Here is a 21,771-nt window from a genome sequence, read left to right as displayed (position 1 = left end):
TATGTTGCCAATAGGCATGTGACGGTATCTAATTTTCATGTTGCGATAATTGCTGAAGCTTTTATTACGGTATACGGTTTTATCACGATATTTAAAAAAGTTACAAAAAAGTGGTGTCATAGTATAACAGGTTTAAGAACTCTTTTTCTTATAACAAAAAGAACTCTGAACATTTAAATACAATAGTGCAATACACAAAAAATATATAAAGTAAAATGTTTCAAACAGATTAAAGTGCAAAAGAATTATAAAGACCAAGAGGTAACACTTTACAATAAGGTCTCATTATTTAACGTTAGTTAATGCATTAACCAAGATTAAAGAATGAGCACAGGGCATGTTGTAGTCCAGATTGAAATATAAAAATGTTTAAGTTTGAAAATAATTAGCCTATTAAGTCTTTAAGTATTAAGTATTTGGTGCTGTGATGAACAACAATGAGAATACAAAAAAGTGAATGGCTAATTTGAAGCATTTTAAATAACTGTTCAGTGGCGCAGCTGCTTTGTTTATGGCGTTTCCGGGGTAACCGCTGCATTTCTGCTGTTGCATCAGCGCCCTCTGCTGTCAGAGAGTGAACGTCCACTTTCATTCAGTGTGTCTCCATGTGCTTCTCGTGCATGCTGGGCTTGTTTACACAGTGCGCGTGTCCTTTTGACGCAGCATACAGCGGTGTTGTGCATTTTACTCGGTTGACGGGGAAAGTATTCTTAAAATGTATTATAATAGTTTGAATAATTAGTAATAAATAATTTTTCACGGTATTTTGCAACAATATCGTGCATTTTCATTAACGTGATATATCGTATTATCGATTAATTGCTTTTTATAATATTTCGAGATGAACACTTACTGGACTGAAGCATATTAGGTTTACTTAATTATCCATACATAATAAAACAAAATCATGTTAAAAGTGAGTATCAAATATGATACATCAGGATTTTGAGGAACGTCTATTTGTAAATTGCCCAATCATTGATGTATTGCATTATGTTATCCCTCACAATAATAATAAAAAAAACTGCAGAGCTTTGATCATAAGCATTTAAATATCATCTTACTAAAGCATTTTAATGGGAGATATTTGGGAGATACAGAGTGACAACTGATATTTATATGCATTTTATGTAAGTAGTCTACAGTTATAAAGATCTTATTGATTTACATTACATTACATTAAGCTATCAAAATTTTATCTTTCTTTTTGGCCATATAAATATCAGCAACTGCACCAATTTGCAAATTCCATTGCACAAATTGTTTGTCTTGTTCAATAAAAAACTGTTCCATTAAAAATAAATAAATAAATAAATAGTTCCATGAGAACTATGTGACTAATGCAGGAAAATTACATCATGACAAGGCTGATGGCAGCATAAGAGAACAACCCTTCACTAATGACTATGAGCTCTGATGTCAAAGGCAACAGAAAGATTTTCATGCTTTTAAGTGCACTGATAAAATATCTTCTATAATCTAATGAAATGTTTGTGATTTATATAATTTGTTTTTCATAATACACAGATACTTTTGAATGGCTGTCAATGGAGAAAAATGCTTGTTGCTGCCAGATGATGTAGTAACAGAATATAACAGCAGGGGCTTACAGGGCTGTGATACTGTAACTAGCCAATCCATGAACCCTAGTTACTACCAGTAAACAGCAAAATGTGCTACCCTGATACTGACAAACTGCATATCATTACAGAAGATGGAAAATGAAGGGAAGATTTAATAAAATGCTGTATCACTTAGTATGTCAGATTGCAGTAATCTGCTGCATCCACCACAACCTAGAACTGAGAATTGCAAGATGTGGATTTCAGTCTGTTACTTCATTTGCAGAGAGCACTTGAGAATAAACGTAAAATGACACAATTTTTCTTAGATTCTACAAAAGGCCAGCAGTGAGGATCTACTTTATATATCTCTGAACCCATTTTGCTTGAATGAGAAATTGCTCGGATGGTGCAAAAGCATTCCAGCCTATTTACTGAATCGGGCGACCAGTTCTAGTGTTCAGCAGGAAACTTGTTCACATCCCTAACATCTGTAGATCCAACAAGATATATATAGATATATGTAATGAGATTTAGTTCCACTTTTATAGATTAGCAGACTACAGCATTGCTCAAAACCACAGCAGCCGGGAAAATATCCAACATGAAATGCTAAAGTGTTTGGTGGCGATCGTTCTGTTAGATTCAAAAATTATATTTTGTAATGGGATTCAGTCAATGAGATTGCTCTGGAGATTGGCCCATAGGTTACCTGTAGGCAGAGGCATATCGATGGGCACGTTGAGGGAAAATGAAAGACTCCTGCTTGGTGGCTTTTGCGCCTCATCTCTCCACTGCAGGGAATGTAATATGCGTCCTATAATGAAAGCTCTCAGGGGAACTCTTCCTCTGCTTAGTGGTCTATACCGGGCCCACTCAATCACAAACGCAACGCGTGCTGATGTACCGACAGGGCTTTCAGTAACACCAGGCTGCGTAGTCTGGAAAATGCCTTCTATCGCCTTTAGCACCATACACTTTTCTTGCCACATGATGAAGCACAACATTTATCTCTGCATTTATGGAAACGAAGATGCTCGGCTCCACAATGCGAAAATAGAATCCCATTGCTCTGTTGTGAAAGAGAACACCATTGCCTTTCCCCCGGTTTAGCTGGTTCATTAATGCAGACAGTTGCAGTATATTTTCAGGGTAAATGTGACTCTAAAGGTGATTCTTTATACAATAGACTATATTTAAAGAATTGTAACATTGTAGGGAAAAGGTCTGGCTATGTAGGGTTGTAAAGACTGGAATACACTACTATGTGACTTTTGTCCAGATTTTTGCCCCGATTTGCAGTCTGGGAGGGTCGACGATAGTTACCTAAAGTCAGAGCCATTCACAGATTTAAGTGAATAGTTCACTCACTCATTTGCATTTCTTAAGATTCCTCATTTGAGGAATCTTAAGAAATAATGGAGAGAAAAAAAAAAAAGTACTTACCCCATACAGGTGTGGAATAGTGAGTAAATGATGACAGAACTTTTATTTTTGGTTGAACAATTGCTGGAGTTAAAGGGTTAGTTCACCCAAAAATGAAGTTTCTGTCATTAATTACTCACCCTCATGTCGTTCCACACCCGTAAGACCTTCATTCATCTTCAGAACACAAATTAAGATATTTTTGATAAAATCGGATGGCTCAGTGAGGTTAATTTACACTTTCAAACACCAAGAAAGGAGCTAAAGACATATGTAAAACAGTTCATGTGACTACAGTGGTTTAACCTTAATATTATGAAGTGACAAGAATACTTTTTGTGTGCCAAAAAAACAAAACAAAATAATGGCTTTATTCAACAATATCTAGTGATGGGCGATTTCAAAACACTGCTTTATGAAGCTTTGAAGCTTTACGAATCTTTTGTTTCAAATCAGTGGTTCAGAGCTTGTATCAAACTGCCAAAGTCACGCCCCCCAGTGGTGAACCATTGAAATTTCGAAACATTTATGACGTAACAAAGCCTCGTTTACTGAAATCACGTGACTTTGACAGTTTGATACACGTTCCGAACCACTGATTCGAAACAAAAGATTCGTAAAGCTTCGAAGCTTCATGAAGCAGTGTTTTGAAATCACCCGTCACTAGATATTGTTGATTTTTTTTAATTTTTTTTTATGTCTTTAGTACATTTCTGGGCGTTTGAAAGTGTAAATTAACTTGCCGTCAAATGCAGGCCTCACTGAGCCATCGGATTTTATCAAAAATATCTTAATTTGTGTTCTGAAGATGAACAAAGGTCTTACGGGTGTGAAACCACATGAGGGTGAGTAATGACAGAATTTTCATTTTTGGGTGAACTAACCCTTTCATTTCCCATTATTTTCAGTTCATGTTCACACATGAGTAACATAAAAGTACCTAATTTGATCCTAATTTAGAGCATATTATCCAATCATATGAATCATATTAGTGCAGAATGCAGAGGTTGTTAGAAAAAAAACAAGTACAAAAACATCGGCAGTAAACCACAGCTGGAGAGATCAGGTCATATTTAGATCCAGAGATTCTGATCATTTCTCTTCATAGGAAAATCTATACAGAATGTCACAGGTAAAGAGGGGAGAGCTGGGAGAATGATGGATTGCGTCTATCACACTCAATTATGTGCTTGAGAAAAGTGATTTGACTCGCTATGAGAGGGAAAAAAAGAAAGACATTACTGATCACACCCTCTTACAATATTGGATTTCCAGTGACAATACCATAAAATGTCACTGCGAGGAAAAGAGCAGAATCTGTCATGCACAAGCACACAACACAAATAATCATGCTTTATCATCTTGTGTTGTGATTATCAGAGATATTAAGTTTTAAGGTGGTTGCAATGCAATTCAGGTATAAGTGCAAGAACTTTAATCCGATTGCCGTCTAAAGCACTTTTCAGGCGGTAATGGTTTATCATGGTGATGTCTAACAGAACATTTGCATGGCTCCTCTATGCTAAAACCCAGGCATACAAATGTCAGGTACGAGAGAGTTGTAATGTAATTTTATTCCGCACACTAATATTACCTATACTACATTGCAGACATAGTCGGGACCTGTTTGGGTCAATTTATACGTGAGGGTCAGGTGTAAACAAAACAAGATGGTGCTATGCCTCACCAAAACAATTTTGTCAGCAGTGCCAGAATTCACTCTAAAAAAAAAAAAAAAAAAAAAATAGGTTCTATATAGTACTAAAAGTGGTTCTTTGGCTTGTAATCATAGGGGAAGCACTTTAGGTGTTGTATAGCACCAACTTTTGGTGCTTCAGTGGTTCTTCAGTGGTTCTTCACTGGTTCTTTTGGGATGACTGAGGTGCTATATAGCACCGCTACCATATACAGAACCTGTTAAGCCCCTGCATGGTTCTTCAGCGGTTCTTTGGGGTGGTTAAGGTGCTATATAGCACCACTGCCATACAAAGAACCTGTTAAGCCCCTTTAAAGGTTCTTTACGAGCCAAAGAACCACTGTTGGTGCTGTTTAGCACCATTTTTGTTGAAGAAATAAAATGCGATGACACCTCTTATGGGTTCTACATAGCACCATTTGACAAAGGTGCTGCCAAAAGTGGTTCCCCTATGATTATGAGCTAAGAAGCACTTTTTTTTTTTTTTTTTCCCTAAGAATACAAAATAACAAGCAATTACAATAAATAAAAACCTCAAATGACACATTTCACTGAAGTTAACTGTCCTGCCACAACTTCCCATGACTAGCAAGTAATTTGCCAATGAATTTTCTTCTGAAATTAGCTCACATTCCCATATAAAACAATTACCACCTAAAAAGGGCTCGAGTTAAACAAGACTTCTGATGAAATAAAGTGTTAAAATATGCATTCAAGAACATCTGGCCAGAATGTCTTCTAGTGGTTCACTGTGACATTTTGATGTTATATTCCAGCTTTTTTACGATGCTTAAAAAGGTTGTAGTATGTGATTTTGAAATCTGAAAGTGTTCTGAAGTGGTATATCTGATTTTAAGAGACTGAAATTCTGAATCATTGCCTTGAGATGACTGCAGACTTGACACACTCTCGCTATCCATCAAGACATTCAAAATGCTGTGAAAAAATGTCAGATTTTGACATTCAAAAGCAAAAATCTCTGAGCCGTCTTAATGTCATGTGTAAAGAATGTGAGATGCATTCCCTTTTGAAAAGGAAAAAAAAAAAAAAAAACCCACAGAGACTCACATATCAGGTGTTGTATTTATTTATTTATATTAAATTAAAAATATAGATTCAGGTAACAAAACTGTGAAACAGTATTTAAATGCTCTAGCTTTGGGGAATGGGAAAGCTGTGGTGGAGAAAGTTACTGTGACCAGAGCTGAAGATGGGCGTCTCAACTCTCACTGTATGCCTGGATCAAGAATGACAAGACTTGACTTCAGTTTTGACGAGCCGTCACTCAATAACAATACGGCCAAATGAACACTCCAGGCAATTAGTCCTCTTGACAGCATGAATAATAAACTCTGACTTATGAATCTCTTGGAGGATCACCGTGGCGGATGTATTTGAGAAGGTTGAGCTCAGGGACTGTAGCTTTTGCCTTCATTTTTCACCGTGTTTGCGCTCGCAACCCTCGGCTAAGCCTGAGCTCACCGCGTGGTTGGCTGCAGATGTGAAAAGAGATGGGAGATCGTGCACGATTATGAATTATATACTGAGAAAGAACTAGACACTACCGATATGACCAGGACTAAAGTCAGGAAAAGCCTAACTGGAGCTGAGAGAGATTTCTGGGAGATACAAATGCTATCGTCACACAGCTGCAGATTCCCCACGCTGGATTCTGTACAAAAAGAGAAAATTGTGGGGTGAACCGGGGAGGCTATACCTGACTGAAAGAAAACATCTACCTCTTGAGCATTGGCAGAGGTTAAAGAACACAAAAAGCACCAAGCCGGGCTACATACGGTCACGAAAAAACACACCGAAGTACTAAAAGAACCTGCAAGATCTACAAAATCAAATATGTGCTGTTCAAATTACAGATATATACAGCCATCAAATAAGAATAACCAGTCACACACAATATAAGTGAACAAAACATAATGGGGAAAAAAAGGTCAGTCGAAAAGAGCGCAAGTTTCCCAGCTATTTACAAATACATCTGGCCAATTCAACTGTCTATAAAAATACTATTCACATTTTCTCATTGACGTACAGTAGTAAAATCATGAGGAACAACCATTCCAAATGTCAATGTTGCAGGAAGATGTTTTTCTTCCCTTTATTTGTCCTTTGTGATATAAAATGACTTTTTAAACTGTGCTTAGTCTACCGATACTTTCCGAATACCTTGACACAACTAATGAGAAGGACCCAAAAGAACAACTTGTGCTTGTTTCCATCTGACACTGCAAATTTGATATGCAAATATGCATGATCAGATCAGCAATGGTAGACTCAATAACACTGCAAATTAATTTGTGTTAAACATTAAATGCCCTAACATATTATAAGTACCCTAACAGTAATGTGATAAACTGAAATACATTGTATTTTGTAAAGCTTATTGCCTCTCTATACTGTAAAATAAAAGATGGCAGGGTCTTTATAAATCCCTTTAGAATTATGAAGGGGATTTTATGTGCCTAAATCACATATATTACAACTAGCTGACAAATGTGTTGTTTTAAAAATGAGGGAGGAAAAAAAAAAAAGATCAATGGGTAAATTCACTAAGGCTCCGTTTACACTAGTGCGTTTTCGTTTTAAAACACACAAGTTTTGCTATGGTTACACCTGTCGTTTACAATACGCCGGTGTTTTCGAACCTCAAAAACGGAGACTTTCGAAAACGCTGCAGACCCCATTTTAGTTTGAAAATGTCGGGGTTGTGTTTCAGTATAAACGGAGACTTTTGAAAACGATGGCGTGGCTGCCCATGTTCGCTCTGTGTATCCTTAACAACCGTGTAAACAGTAACATGGAGACTGAACTGCAATCTTTGCTGGCTTTGTTGTCATTTTTAGCAGTCATTGTGCCGTTAAACTCTGCATTTTTTTTTTTTAATACTGCAGCTACCTACATGCGCAAGAGGCAATTGTTTACACTTGTACGCGGATGCCCAGTGTGCATGAACAGTCATGTGACAAGCGTTTTCGGCCGTGTAGTGTAGACGGAGATTGTTTCTGACACGCTGTGGAAACGCCAGTGTATACGAGGATCGTTTTCATTTTAAAACACCATTTTAAAACAAAAACGCACTAGTGTAAACGGGGCCTAAACAGTTGCACCACTTTTTTAAACTCAAAACCCTGTACTTTCTAACCAATCACCCACAATCAAGTTCAACCATACGCTAAAAGTGGTAAAATAGTTCCGCGCTTTATTTAAATGAAGTCATTGTTTTCAGCACAAACACGCATTATGTAAATTCAACTTAACTCATTGCTATTGACCTATTACTCCTGACAGAAATCAGGCCATTTTACAATATAAGCAGATGTTAGCGTACATTTTGCGTACATAATTCATCAAATGATGATTGAGTGATGGAGAAGAACATTACCACCAGTCATATATCCAGATGCGAGCTGTAGTAAAGTGCACTTTAAGCATTATAAAGAGTTGATTCAAGTGTCTGGATCTCAGTGCTGGAGATTCAAGTCTCCTACATTATTCACAACCAAGATCGGGATTTACAAATTGCATTCAACACAGATTCTCTGTGCATTTGTACCGTTACCTGATCTGCATAATTATTTTAGTGAATCGGTCACGTGTGCAAATAAGCGTTATCAGTGGTTTCATTCTTAGTGAACTCACCCATCAGATCTTTTTATGCAAAAAAAAGGGAATATAAGCCTTCACCAATATCTCACCACTCTTCACATAATTATCTCAAAGTCCATTCAGTTATATTTACACAAGTTCATGTCAAGATGTCTGTCTTGTGTTCTCCTAGATTTTGATAAAAGTGAGTCACCAATTAACAATGTGCAGCGAGACAAAATGTTTGTGTTCCAACTAAATCTCATTTCCCAGAAAGTGGAAATGTTTCCAAATATAATGAGTCCCATCCTCTAACAGTCTTTAACTGTGAAAGCCTTTGCAAACAGTCTCTCATATCACATTTCCCCTCCATTTTGGTGTAGTTGTTCCTCACTCGAAAGATTTAGTAGATCTTTCCCCACCCTGTATTCACAGCAGTTGCTACATATGTAGATTTAGACACCCTGACCTGCGGTGATGTTATCAGTAGCATATGCATGAGGTTCTTGTCTTTAATTGGGTTGAGAGAAGAGCTGTCCATCCCCCATATGGCAATTGAAAGCTTCAACCCTCTTGGAACAATAAGCAAGAGGGTTTTCATGGAGGTTGTACTACTTTAAGCTTTTCATAACCATAACCAAAAGCCTTTACATAACTATGCATTGGGTTTGTCACAAATACAAATAACAAAAGAATAAAAATATCATTTGGCCTTAGTTCTACACACTGTATGTACTTCATAACTTTTAAAACATTTCCAAATTCTATAGGAGCTAAAATTAAGCAGTTTCAAGTATCAGTTTCATCTTGTAAAGACGTCTTATATTATTGTTATAGGTAATCTTAGCGTTCTTTTACTGCAACCCAACTTAAATTCTGCTCTAATCATATTATTTTTAAGGTTAAAAGCTTGAGATTAATACTTCAATTAGTAAACATCTGTGTTTGGCAAAATTACTGCGCATCACTAACATTCCCTGATTTCGTTTCCAGTAGAGAGCCAAAAATGTCATTTGTCTAATCTGTTATCACATGGGAACAGCAATATCCACAATGAAAGGAACTCCACTCTATCTTTGTTATGTTCATTAATTAAAGTGCTCCATGTATCCGTAAACCTTCATACAAAAGGAAAAAAAATGACAGAGCAAAACAAACGCATGTTGGCGGGTGGTGTTTGCTATCGTCATGTGAGCTATGATTATAATAAATGAGTATTCAATCAGTGCCGTTGGTGTTTAAAACAAACTCATGCGGCTGTGCCAGGCTGTAAGTGCTATAAAACCATTTCACATCTCCAAACCAGCAACACAACATCATTATTATTCCTCTTTGCAGAAAAGCATAGTGACTGGCAGTGTTCAAAACTATACATGAACCTGGCCCTAGAAACCGGGATGGCGTGGTTGGTATTGAAGATGTAGCAGTTGTTTTCCAACATGCTCACATAAGCTGCGTTATCTTCCTTAACTTGTATCCGTGTGGCTCCATGAGATGCTTCTTATAGAAAAGTTGTTAAGGGAGACAGTTCAAATGGAGATGACAGATTTGAGGCAGTCTCATCTCTGACCTCGGGGCAAATATTCCATTCATACGTTCTCATTTGTTCCTCATAGTACTGTATGATGGTACTCCTTGTCTTCTCGATTTCAAAATGTCCCTCATTGTTGCAGTTTAAATGTACCCAGCTACAAAAAGCTGCCATCTTGGTCGCAAGTCTTGTGCATCTCATCGACTCGCACGTGGATAAAGTTTATACAGTTGTAACAGTTTTCCGGCCGTATTTCAGAACTGGAGCCAGGCGTTGTGTGCTGTTGAGTCTTCCGTGCAAACCTGGGCCTCCGTAGCTGTGTAAATATCCATTCGCCGCAGTAGATCCGTCTACGTGGACGCTGTTGGTCGCTAGTATTGATTTTAGCTTCTAAAGTTCAAGGTAGACCCAATCTGGGTTTTTTATTCCACACATTAAATGACAAAATAAGGAAGGCTACCTTAAGGTGACAACTCCGTGAGCGTACAGATCAATGCTGGCTAGATCGACAATAAAAATGTTATTACAGTAGACTGTTGCAGATCTGCTTTTATGAAGTTATTGATTTTGTGGCGGGCTGTGGTACGGTCTCGTTCATATGCGGGCTGATACTGTTCTCAGCACGGAGTGCTTCTCTTCATCAAATTGCCTTTACACAAGTAGTTTTACAGACCTCTAATGCGGACCGCTGGACTGTTTCCAGTTGTGAATCGTTCCAGTCTTGCGAATTATAAGTACGGCTCAATATAAGTAATAAAAAGTGCCTTGTTTGAGTAATATGATATATGTGCATAAAACCAGATGAATTATGGAGATATTTCGAACAGAACATCACACAATGTGTTGTCTTTTGAAGATCCGAGAAGGATGTGATCAAAGGTCCTGGTTGACACCACACTGTAATGAACATATGTTTTTGTATGTAACATACAACCAGGCCTGTCGCTTACATTTTTATGAGTTTCAGTTAGTAGGCGACATCAAGGACCTTTTTGGGCCCTGTTGTCTCAAGGGCCCATGACGATATTTCGAGTACAACACATCTGTCTCATATAATCATGTATGGAGTGCTAAAACAAATAATGCTAACCAAAGTCATAAATTACAACAGATCATATAATAGCTTCAAATAAAAATCCCAAAAACAAGATAAATGATAAACATTTCTGTAATTGCACAAAAGAATGACTCCTCTCTGCTATTGGATCGACCCACGTTGCATGTCATAATCAGTACTTGCTTTCAATGAGATGAGCGTAACATCTACAGTATTTTATGTTGGGAACAGTATCGCTTTTCAATAGGTGGGGTCAGGTAGAGGGAAAGGTCTTAATGGGGATCGGAGTGAGGAGAGACAAGCAGGAAGGAGCTTTGATTGATGTGGTCATATGTGACCAGTGCCTCTGGAGGAGAAGCTCACCCAAGTGGATCAGTTCCAGGTCGTTGGAGGTTGGGTGTTAAATCCAGTTCAGAGAGGAGCGGAGAGATCAGGATGCTGGTGTGAGAGCCAGGGTGAGAACACACTATGACTCTCTCTTTACCTCCATCTTTCCTTCTTTCTCTCGGTCGTTGTTGCTACACAACAGTGTTCCTCTGGCGGTAGGGAGGTGGCGGCAACACGGTGCCCGGTTTTAGCGCATACTCCGACAGGTACTCCTGGTTCTCGGCCACGGCGGGTCGGATCCGGCCGTTTTGCCGATAGAAGAAGCGTGTGCTGCAGTCCTGCAGATACTCGGGGTTGTGGAGAGTGGCCTTGGGGGGAAGACTGTGCTGCCAGTACTCAGGATTGTCAAATGTCTTTTTGGGCTTTATGTCGGCTTTGATGGTCCCGGAGTGAGCAGGATGGAGGGTGTGTGTTGGGTGGAGGGTGTGTCCGGGATGGGCGGAGTGGAGGGTGTGGCCTGAGAGGGTGGAAATGCTTTGTTTGCCTTGGTACAGCGGCTGTGTTGTGATGTGTGCACTTGGTGCTGCTGGTTGCATGGTCTGGGAAAGATTTTGGCTGTTGGAAGTTCCAGTATTTGCTGCTACTACTGCTGCTGCCACTGACGTGTGCGCCACAGGGGCTCCGTTCTTCCTCAGAATGTCGTGGCTTTTTTCTCCAGAGTTATGGAAGGTGTTGAGGTACAGCGGGTCATTGACGTACTCATCCTCCATCTTGGGCTGCCCGTTGGAGGTGCTGTGGTAACCTCGCTCCAGAGTGTGGACCTCTCCATTTCTGCGATGGGTGACAAAGGGGTTCTCCTCCACAGGGTTGAGATAATCTGTGAGAGAAAAGAAAAGAGCAGTGAGAATAGAGAAGGTGGGCAGATTGAGAACATTGTGTCAGCTAGCGCTCTAAGGATAACGTCGACTACCATTGATTTAAACAGGTTTTCTACACAGACTCAATTGCATGCCCTCTGATATGCCCTCAATTATAGTTATATAGCGAGTCCAGGACTGTGCAAGAATTAACACAAATTAGCCAAAGATTTAGTAACTTTTTTTCATACTATCCTAAAATCTTTAAGGCAAGACACAATATGTGAAAAGGGTAAAAATTAACTATATATATATATATATATATATATATATATATATATATATATATATATCACTTCTTTTCTAGTTGATTAATAACAGTAATAGGAATAAAACTGGAAAGTTTGGTGCATCTAAGTACTATTGAAGTGGAAATTTCTGGCTCAATGCATGAGAAAACACTCATTTTAAGAAAACAGCGTTTAAAGATTTGTATTGTATTTGAAATATTCAGATGCAAATAAAGTGTAATAAAAACTTGAATGTGTATTTTGGATATTTTCTTTCCACTAGCAAAATTAATGCCTGAAAAAGCATGTTTTGCTGTAGTGTCTTGTCTTAATGTCTTGGCAACTTTTAATGATTAGCAACAGTCAGCCAATCACATGCTTTCCTCATTAAATATGCATTAGATTTGAACCGTCAGAAACTTTCACAGGCTCTATTTAATTTCAACATCTAAGGGGAAGTCAAAAAGGTCAAAATGATGTCAAATGCTCCCTTGAGAATATATATATATATATATATATATGGTTGTGTGTGTCTTTGTTTTTGCATTTGTATTTATATTTCATAAGACTTAAAGGGATGGTTGACACAAAAATTAAAATTCTGTGGAACACCAAATAACATTTTAAGAATTTTTTTCATTGTCCATACAATGTAGTTTGGTTTCTAACATTCTTTAAAATATCTTCTTTAGTGTTCCACAGACGAATGTCTGACGAAAAATGACAATTTTTATTTTTTGGTGACCAATCCCTTTAAAACATCCAGAGTGGATATGGTGAAATTTACACAGATGAACAAGCAGTTATTAAACTAGGTTTTGTGCTGTATTTGTTGAGGCTCTAACCCAGGGTTTTTAAATTTACAAAGCGAAATCTCAAAACCTGACTACAAAGGATTAATCACTAACCACTGGGTAAAAGCATGAACAGCATGAATCATTGAACAAAAACAACACAGGGTTAGCAATGACACTGGATAAAAATTTCAACTGTAAAAAGCGTAACATCTCTATGTGAGCTCTCTTAGATCAATCTCCTCTACCACTCCTGCTTGCTCCAGTTTATTCCTCCAGTACCTGAGGGCTTTTTGTCCTGCATAGCGCTCATGTATCCATCCTGGTCGGGCTCAGCTCTGGCTCCACGCTCACACAGTATCACGGTTGGATCTGCGCTGTACCGCTGGCCACTGCTGTCCTCCCCAGTGCTCGCCCTGGGTGAAGCCTTCTTCCTGAGAGTGCCATTACAGCGACTGTCCTCAAATGCCTCAGAGGACCCTGAGGCCCCCTGCTGGGCCATAGACTGCTTCTGAGCGGAACAGCCTGGGCTGACCGCGGACACAGCCACGACCCGCGGGATAGTGGCCATCATCTCCTCCATGCCGAAGCTGCCGTCCTGGTATGCGAACTGGTTCTGCAGAATCACAAACAAGCCTATTTGTATCTCTGCAGTGAAATATTTCTGTTTGCTTTACAATTAAACACTTCAAAAGAGTCAAATATTTTATGCTAGTGAGACTCCAAATATTAATACAGTTTATGAGATTTAATGAAAACTTGGCAACAGTGAATGAACAGATGAAAGTGTGGGAACATAGCTCTCCTGATGCAATTAGAAATCTCATCACAATTAAACTATTTGTTTTTTTCTTATTCCTAATCCTCAGATTCTCTCCATCTGCCTGTCTTTGTTTTTCGGTCTCGCTGTGAACTTCTTTATAATAAAGTACTGTGGCGGCAAAACTGTTGCAAAAATTCACGCGGCCACGGGACAAATTTACAGTATCAGATGGTAAGACCATGTTAATTTAATATCTACCACGGTACTGAACAATACCATGCCATATTCATTCATTATGGTATATATATGGTTCTCTAAAGCAGGGAGGGCCAACGTCGGTCCTGGAGAGCCACAGTCCTGCAGAGTTTTGCTCTAACCCTAATCAAACACACCTGAACAAGATAATCAAGGTCTTATGGGTTACTAGAAATCTACAGGCAGGTGAGATTTCATCAGGGTTGGAGCTAAACTCCAGGTAACATTGACCACCCCTGCTCTAAAGTATTTCAGAGAATACAATGGTATTACTAATAATTCAATCAGAATCCAGGCACAAAGATCCATTTAATACCCTTTGTTTTTCTGTTCTACTTTACTAGTTCTACTTTTTTCTTTGTTTTAAAAACAAACAATTGTGCCGCTTAGCTTGTGTCCATCAAAATCCAAATACAAAGAAAAAAATATGATTTTTGTAAAGAATTCACTGCTTTATCCAAAAATAGGCACCCAATTTCCCCCCCCTAAATTTGAATTTCCCCCCAAAATAGCTATAGTGTGATATATACCATTACAAAAACATGGTAATACCTAGAACCGTAGTTGTACATTTCTATTAATGCTGCGATCTCTCTGCAGTAAGTTTGCAGGTGCTCTGTCTGCTCAGAGAAACTCTTGTCCTGAATTCAATGACTGTTTCCTTTTTTCCCCTTTCCTCCGCCTCTCCACTAACCACAACACACCCGCCTCATCTCTCTTTCTCTTTTCCCATCCTGTCTTCCCCAGCACACACCCACAATGCTCTTTGAGCAGTCTGGATCTAATGGATGCCGAAGAGTAATTGTCATTTATTATATCATTTATTATAGCTTGTCAAATTTGCCCGTTTGGGTGTGAGCAAAAACACACAGTTTTTGTGTGTGTCCCTTTAAATTCAAATAAGCTGCTGCTCCTGGCCTGCTTTCCAGAAAAGGGTGGAGCTTTAACAGCTCGCACTTCAGTTGCTCAACAACAAAGCTGGAGAATGCATCTGGACGTTTCTGTACGGTTAGTGGATAAATTTATGTAGTTACTGTGGAGTTGATTCAACTCATCGACCAGCATTGAATTGACCCTCGTTTGTGAAGCAGTCCGGCGTAAAATGATGGCATAGTAACAACACTCTACTACAACTCTTCCTCTTCTCTAAAGCAGCCCAACATGGCCTCACCCCCTTTGTTGAATGTCCTTGGGGGCAGGGTTTATGTAAATTTTAGGGTTAGTTTTGTCACTAACAAGGGAAGAAGCTCGTTGTAGTCCCTACCAGCCATTTGTTGTAGTCCTTAAACAGAGAATTCTTTAAAAGAAAATATCTCCCTTTGCATTGAACTTTGAGCGTCGTAACTTTGCAGATGTTGTTTATGCTCTAACAGCAACATTACACACTAACTAAAGTAAAAAAATTTAAATCACAATCAAACACCCCTTTAATTATTCAATAAATGAATAATCAAATTATTGAATAAGGAATAATCATCTAAGGAATACAAAATAAATATTTAAATATATGTATAAAATATATTTACTTATTACAAAATGAATAAAAACATATTTTTCAAAATTAACTTTAATTTAAAATACACAGATTTCTACCATCACATGGTACATTCCATCATACCATACAGCCATACTTAGGTTTGAGGAATTTACCAACTCATTTAAAAAAAAAAAAAAGTTTATTAAAGTAGTTGTTAATGTTTATGCCAAACCTGAAAAAAAAAAAGCTTTTTTCCTAGTTTCCCATTAAACATTTACAACTCCGTGACCAAGGCAGAGCTGAAACACACATGCACAAAAATGTGCTTTTTCCATTATGCTCAAACTTCACAACATTTTGAGTAGAGATGAATTTGAGTTAATATTGCAATCCGCTGTTTGGGTTATTTGGCAGAGTTTTGTTTTCCCAAAGCTCAGTTTATACGGCAAACTGCAGGCGAAAGATTTCTGTAATGTTCCAAAGAGGCTCTGAAGGATTGATGTCCCTCATTGATATTCATACCGCTCACTCTCTTTTCTCTCCCAGTTAGACGAAAACAAAACGCAAGTTAGAATACAAAATGGCACACATGGTTAGCGAACACGGTCCAGGCGAAAAGAGGAAACATTTCATCACACCCACCCCTCCCACACACTCTCACACCCTCACTAAATCCCTTCTAAGTCCCTGGCAAAGACTGATTGAACCCTGAGATTTTGTCTTTCTAAGTTACAGTTAAGAGCTGTTCGAACTGCATCCCAATTGATTGTCCTTTCCCATTGCCGGTGCGCATACCAACAGTTAATAACATGCTCATGGCTTACTAACACAGAGCAAATACCCACACTGGACTTCCTGTCTATGGGCAAATATCATCTTCACTTTAGTGAGGACCCAGTTATTTACACTGGCATGCCTCTGTAATGAAAGCCCAGGCATGGAGCCCATTATAGGCACACGTATTTGAGGGCGACTTTATTTTCCTCCCCCACTCCACAGGAAAACCTTAATGCGTGTCACAAAAGCACTGCCGCTTTCTAAGACAAATTAGCATCTATAAATAAAAAAAGACTGTGAATCTCAGCATTTCAATACCCTTCATCAACAGGGGGACATTATTTATGCTATGAATGAGACTTCTTTTTTTGTTGTCATCGCATTCGTGATTTCATATTTCAATGGCAGACAAGTTCGTTCTGGGAGATTATAGCATCTGTCAGTGTAGGAATGGTGGGCTGGGCTTTCTGAGATACTCGCATGGGCGGCACTTAATTGGCTAGGGGAGCATCCATCCACTCCAAGGTCAACGTCAGTTAGATGATAGACTCATCTGAAAACTCAATTCAGCCTCAGACAAGCAATAAATAGAGATTCATAGAGTGAGAACTAAAAGTGCATTAAAATGTAAAAGCTATCCTAAAATATGTAAATATGTGCAAAATGCCCAAATTTGAAGGTGTTGCATGCATGATGTATGTGTCAATGCATCAGCGACCTCTTGTCCTTTGCCTACTAAAGAAATATTTCAATATTTGACAAGACTCAAATGCTACATTCTATACAATTGTCCTGAAGAATGCCACCAAAGCTAATTGATTCCAAACCTTTTACCAAAACAAATCTAGGACTTACTAAAGTATTCAGATGAAGTGGTAGGAGCTTTAAAGAGTTAAAATGATGACAATACAATAATTTTGAAAGAAAATGCAATCTGATTTATGCACTAAACCTTGACGGAAATCCCTTTCAAGGCAAGTCAGTTCATTCAAGTCTGTCATACAGGTATAGCACCTATCTTATTGAACAGGGAAACACTCAAAAACTGCTTGTTAAAATTATAATGTGCTATTGTAATGGTCAGTAAGATTTAAAAAAAAAAAAAAAAAAAAAAAAAAAAAAAAGTTTATTTTATTAGTTTATTATAAGAATTCGCTCATGCTCACCAAGGCTGGATTTATTTGCTGAAAACTCAAGTAAAAAACAGTAATAATGTGAAATATTATTACAGTTTAAAATAACTTTTTTATATTTTAATATATTTTCATTTAATAATGAATAATAATGAAAATGATGACAATCCAATGATTTTGGAAGACTTCACACAATTGCATGGACAAAATACAATCTGATTTAGGCACTAAACCTTGACGGATCCCAAAGTCCCTTTCAAGGCAAGTCAGTTCATTCAAGTCTGTCATACAGGTATAGCACATATTTTATTGAATAGGGAAACACTCAAAAACTGCTTGTTAAACTTATAATGTGCTATTGTTCAAAACAGTCAGTAAGATTTTTTTTTTTTTTTAATGTTTAAGAAGTCTCTCACCAAGGCTGGATTTATAAGGCTGGTTTTATATTTTAATATATTTTCATTTAATAATGAATTTTAAGCAGCCATTATTCCAGTTTTCTACAGAAATCATTTTAATATCCTGATTTGGTGCTCCAGAATAATTTCTTATTATCAGTGTTATAACATTGTTGTGGAAACCATGATACATTTGAATAGAAAGTTTAAAAGAATATAGAATAATATTGAAATAATATAGATTTTTTTTAGGTAGTCTTTATTGCCACTTTTGATCAATTTAATGCATCCTTGCTGAATTAAAAAATAAATCTTACTGACCTCAAACCTTTGAATGCTAATGTATCAGCAATCAGCACAAAAAGTACATTTAGTACATTTCAGGTTTGGTCTAGCCAATTCTCATTTTGCATCACCAAACAAGAAGCAAGTGTTGTAAAGACCAAGCCTGACTTTGCTGAGTGGCTCTTTATTTAGACAGGACTTTCTTTACTAGAGGCGCCTCGATTGAGCATTTCAATTTCCCCCATTCATTGTAATACAAATGGCCCGTCTCTGCTATATACTGTCGCTGACAGCATGGTTTATTAAATTACTGAACCTAAAGACACAGTGTGTGAGTGTGCGAACTGTTAGTACACTCACTCTGTTGGGGTCCATGCGTGATCTGGTTGTGTATGCCAGTGGAGGAATACCGAAGGCTTGTGGCACCAAATACTCCTCGGCATCCATCAGATCTTCCAGTTCTTCCTCATCTAGCAGACTTTGAAAGAACTTACTATCATTGGGGCTGGGCAGCTTCATGCGGTCATCCCCCTGGTACAGAGAGCATCAGGCTTGAGATACTATGCATTATGCAGAAAAATAACACTTTTATGATACTCACTTGTTTTATACTTACTTGTTTTATTTATTATTTATTCTGTTATATATTTTATTATTGTACAGCACAACAGTCTGTTCTTTATAAGTGTGCTTTATAAATAAACTGAACTGAACTTAAGATCCTTGACTCTCATCACAATCTTGGTCATTTGATCTGAGCTGTAAGGCTCTTACCTGGATGACTAGGTAACGTTGTGGGTCTCTTGCCATTCGGCAGAACTCTGCTGCAAGCTCCTTGAATCTTGGTCTGCTGTCTGCATCTATCATCCAGCCTGGAGGGGCACACATAGCACAACTTCAGTCAGCAAAGTAGAACACAATGGATAAACAATGCAATGAACACTCTGTTAAAATACATTTAAAAGAAGGTTCAGTCAGGACCACTTCGTCAAGTATTACATTGTAGCATACAGTCAGTGCTGGCAGTATGGTTCTGTTCTGGGCAAAACTCCCCACGCCTGTCCATGCAGCCATGCTTGGACAGAGCGGGGAGAGCAGCAAGTAAAAACCCCCCTGGGGTACAGAACAGATCCAATATAAGCATACATAATTACAATTCGTAATTACATGAGTTGTAGAAAATGCAAAATACATTCTAGAAAATGTTCAAAATAGTGAACTGTGTACAGAAAAGAAACAAGTTAGATAAGATTACAGGTTCGGTTTGGTGGAGTTGGGGTTGGAGGAGGGAGTAGCAAAGCAATAGAAGAGATGCTGAAGGTGTGGGAATTTAAATGGCCCGCTATGATAGGTGTCGAAACTAGATTGGTACACGTCAGCAACAGCTGACTATCGGCCGACGCGAGCTTGCCTGACATGGCCTGCCTGAACTAACGCGATGCTTGATTTATGATTACAGTATCTACCACACGTTATTGTTTACCACATAACTGTAATCATTTTTCCCCTCTAGTTTTAAAAATATTTTTAAATGTCTTTTAATTATGAATCTACAATTTCTTAGTGATAATTATATAGTTTACTTAAAGGGGACATATCATGAAAATCTGACTTTTTCCATGTTTAAGTGCTATAATCGGGTCCCTGGTGCATCTACCAACCCAGAAAACATGAAAAAGGACAACCAAGTAACTTTGTTTTGGTAAGCCTTTCTCTGCAAGCATGTGAAAAAACGAGTCGCTCAGATTTCACTCCACTAGTGATGTAGGAAGGGGATCTTATTATAATATTACTGCCCCTTAATCTGCACATTTCCATACACGACGCCTCCATTTTGTTTTCGCAAGCGACAACCGTGTACCAATTCTTCTAAAGCCATGGCAAATGTTCAAGCAAAGCATGCTAACTGTTCTGTCGTTGGCTGCACAGACGAGCACAAAACACTATTTAGGCCATGTTGGGCTGCTTTAGAAAAGAAGAGTTATTGTAGTACAGTGTTGTTGCCATGCCGTCATTTTACGCCAGACTGCTTTACAAATGAGGGTCAATTCATCGCTGGATTTGAACAAAAAAATTAAAATGATGGCACATGCTAGTCGATGAGTTGAATCAACTCCACAGAAACTACATAAATTTATCTACTAACCATTCAGAAATGTCCAGTTACATTCTATAAGTTGTAACTTCTTCCTTAGTGTCTCCATCAGTTTCCAAATCCAGTTTGAACAATGTAAGTCTGAACACCGTTACTGACAATCATCATTTTGGCTGCGTGAGATTCTCCAGCTTTGTTTTTGAGCATCCGAAGTGCGAGCTATTAAAGCTCCACCCTCTTTTGGAAAGCGGGCCAGGAGCAGCAGCTCATTTGCATTTAAAGGGACACACACAAAAATGGTGTGTTTTTGCTCACACCCAAATAGGGGCAAATTTGGCAAGCTATAATAAATGATCTGTGGGGTATTTTAAGCTGAAACTTAACAGACACATTCCGGGGACACCAGAGACTTATACATCTTGCAAAAAGGAGCATAATAGGTCCCCTTTAATTTACTTATATACAACTACAAGATTCAACGGCTGTTGATCTACAGTATGAACGCAGAAGGTTTTCTTTAGCCAACCTACTTGAACACTACATCAGAACTTCTATCATGATATGTTAAAACTAGGGCTGTCAATAGATTAAATGTGAAATCGGATTTCAACAAAAAAATCTTAATTTGCATTCCGAAGATTAACGAAGGAATGCGTGTGGAACGGCATGAGGGTGAGTAACAAATGACATTATTTTCATTTTTGGGTGAACTAACCCTTTAATTCACGTTAATGATGCAATTACATGTATTTGCGTTAAATTATTTTAACGCTTTAAGGATTTTGAATTAATTGCATGCTGTTGACAGCCCTAGTTAAAACCAAAAAAAAACCTGGGATGAAAATTTGTGCAAAGCTCCTTTACATTTGACCATGACCATGTAGACATCAATAGTGCAGATGGGAGGTTGAGGAAGCCTCTCTCCTTTCTCCAGCAGGTCAGGGATCTCTCGGGTAGGGATTCCATCGTACGGCTTTCCTCCAAAAGTCATTAGCTCCCAGATAGTCACTCCTAGGAAAATAAAAAAAAAAATCCAATAAACATGATTTAAAATGCTTGTAGGCATGTTCCAAGACAGTTTGGTCAGTGTTTGCCCAATTCATACAGAGTGTGGTTGCACAAAAAGACTCGTAATTAGGCTTTAACTAAGATAAATTACATTGTACTGAGGCATTTAACTGCAATCAAGGCTCATCTCACCGTAACTCCATACGTCACTCTGGTGGGTAAATTTCCTATAGTGGATACACTCCAAGGCCATCCACTTTATGGGCATCTGACAATACAAGAGGAAACATTTCAAAGGCTTGTGTTGAATAATAATAATAATAAAAAAAACACAATAATACAGTACATGAAAATGTAATAAAGTTAAAAAATAGCATTCATCAAGTGAGCACAGGGAGTACTGGATTATTGTTTATTTACACAGCTTGACAAAGTTTCTTC

At 38.1% G+C, this 21,771-nt stretch overlaps 1 protein-coding gene across 2 annotated transcripts in view; it reads right to left on the bottom strand.

The window, feature by feature from the left end:
* Nucleotides 1-5,754: 5,754 nt before the first annotated feature.
* erbb4b (erb-b2 receptor tyrosine kinase 4b) overlaps nucleotides 5,755-21,771 on the bottom strand; it is a 318,456-nt gene continuing 302,439 nt past the window's right edge. For both annotated transcript variants that reach the window (XM_051905832.1, XM_051905833.1), the window contains 6 exons: nucleotides 21,523-21,598; nucleotides 21,187-21,333; nucleotides 19,002-19,099; nucleotides 18,588-18,758; nucleotides 13,422-13,755; nucleotides 5,755-12,075 (listed from right to left, as the gene is read on the bottom strand). In XM_051905832.1, the coding sequence (XP_051761792.1) occupies nucleotides 11,390-12,075; nucleotides 13,422-13,755; nucleotides 18,588-18,758; nucleotides 19,002-19,099; nucleotides 21,187-21,333; nucleotides 21,523-21,598 (1,512 nt within the window). In that variant the 3' untranslated portion in view covers nucleotides 5,755-11,389. The remainder of the gene's footprint in view (nucleotides 12,076-13,421; nucleotides 13,756-18,587; nucleotides 18,759-19,001; nucleotides 19,100-21,186; nucleotides 21,334-21,522; nucleotides 21,599-21,771) is intronic.

This window comes from Ctenopharyngodon idella, chromosome 9, assembly GCF_019924925.1.
Source record: "Ctenopharyngodon idella isolate HZGC_01 chromosome 9, HZGC01, whole genome shotgun sequence".
NCBI lineage: Eukaryota > Metazoa > Chordata > Actinopteri > Cypriniformes > Xenocyprididae > Ctenopharyngodon > Ctenopharyngodon idella.
The sequence above is the reverse complement of the archived record's forward strand: the minus strand, read 5'-3'. Positions and strand labels throughout refer to the sequence as shown.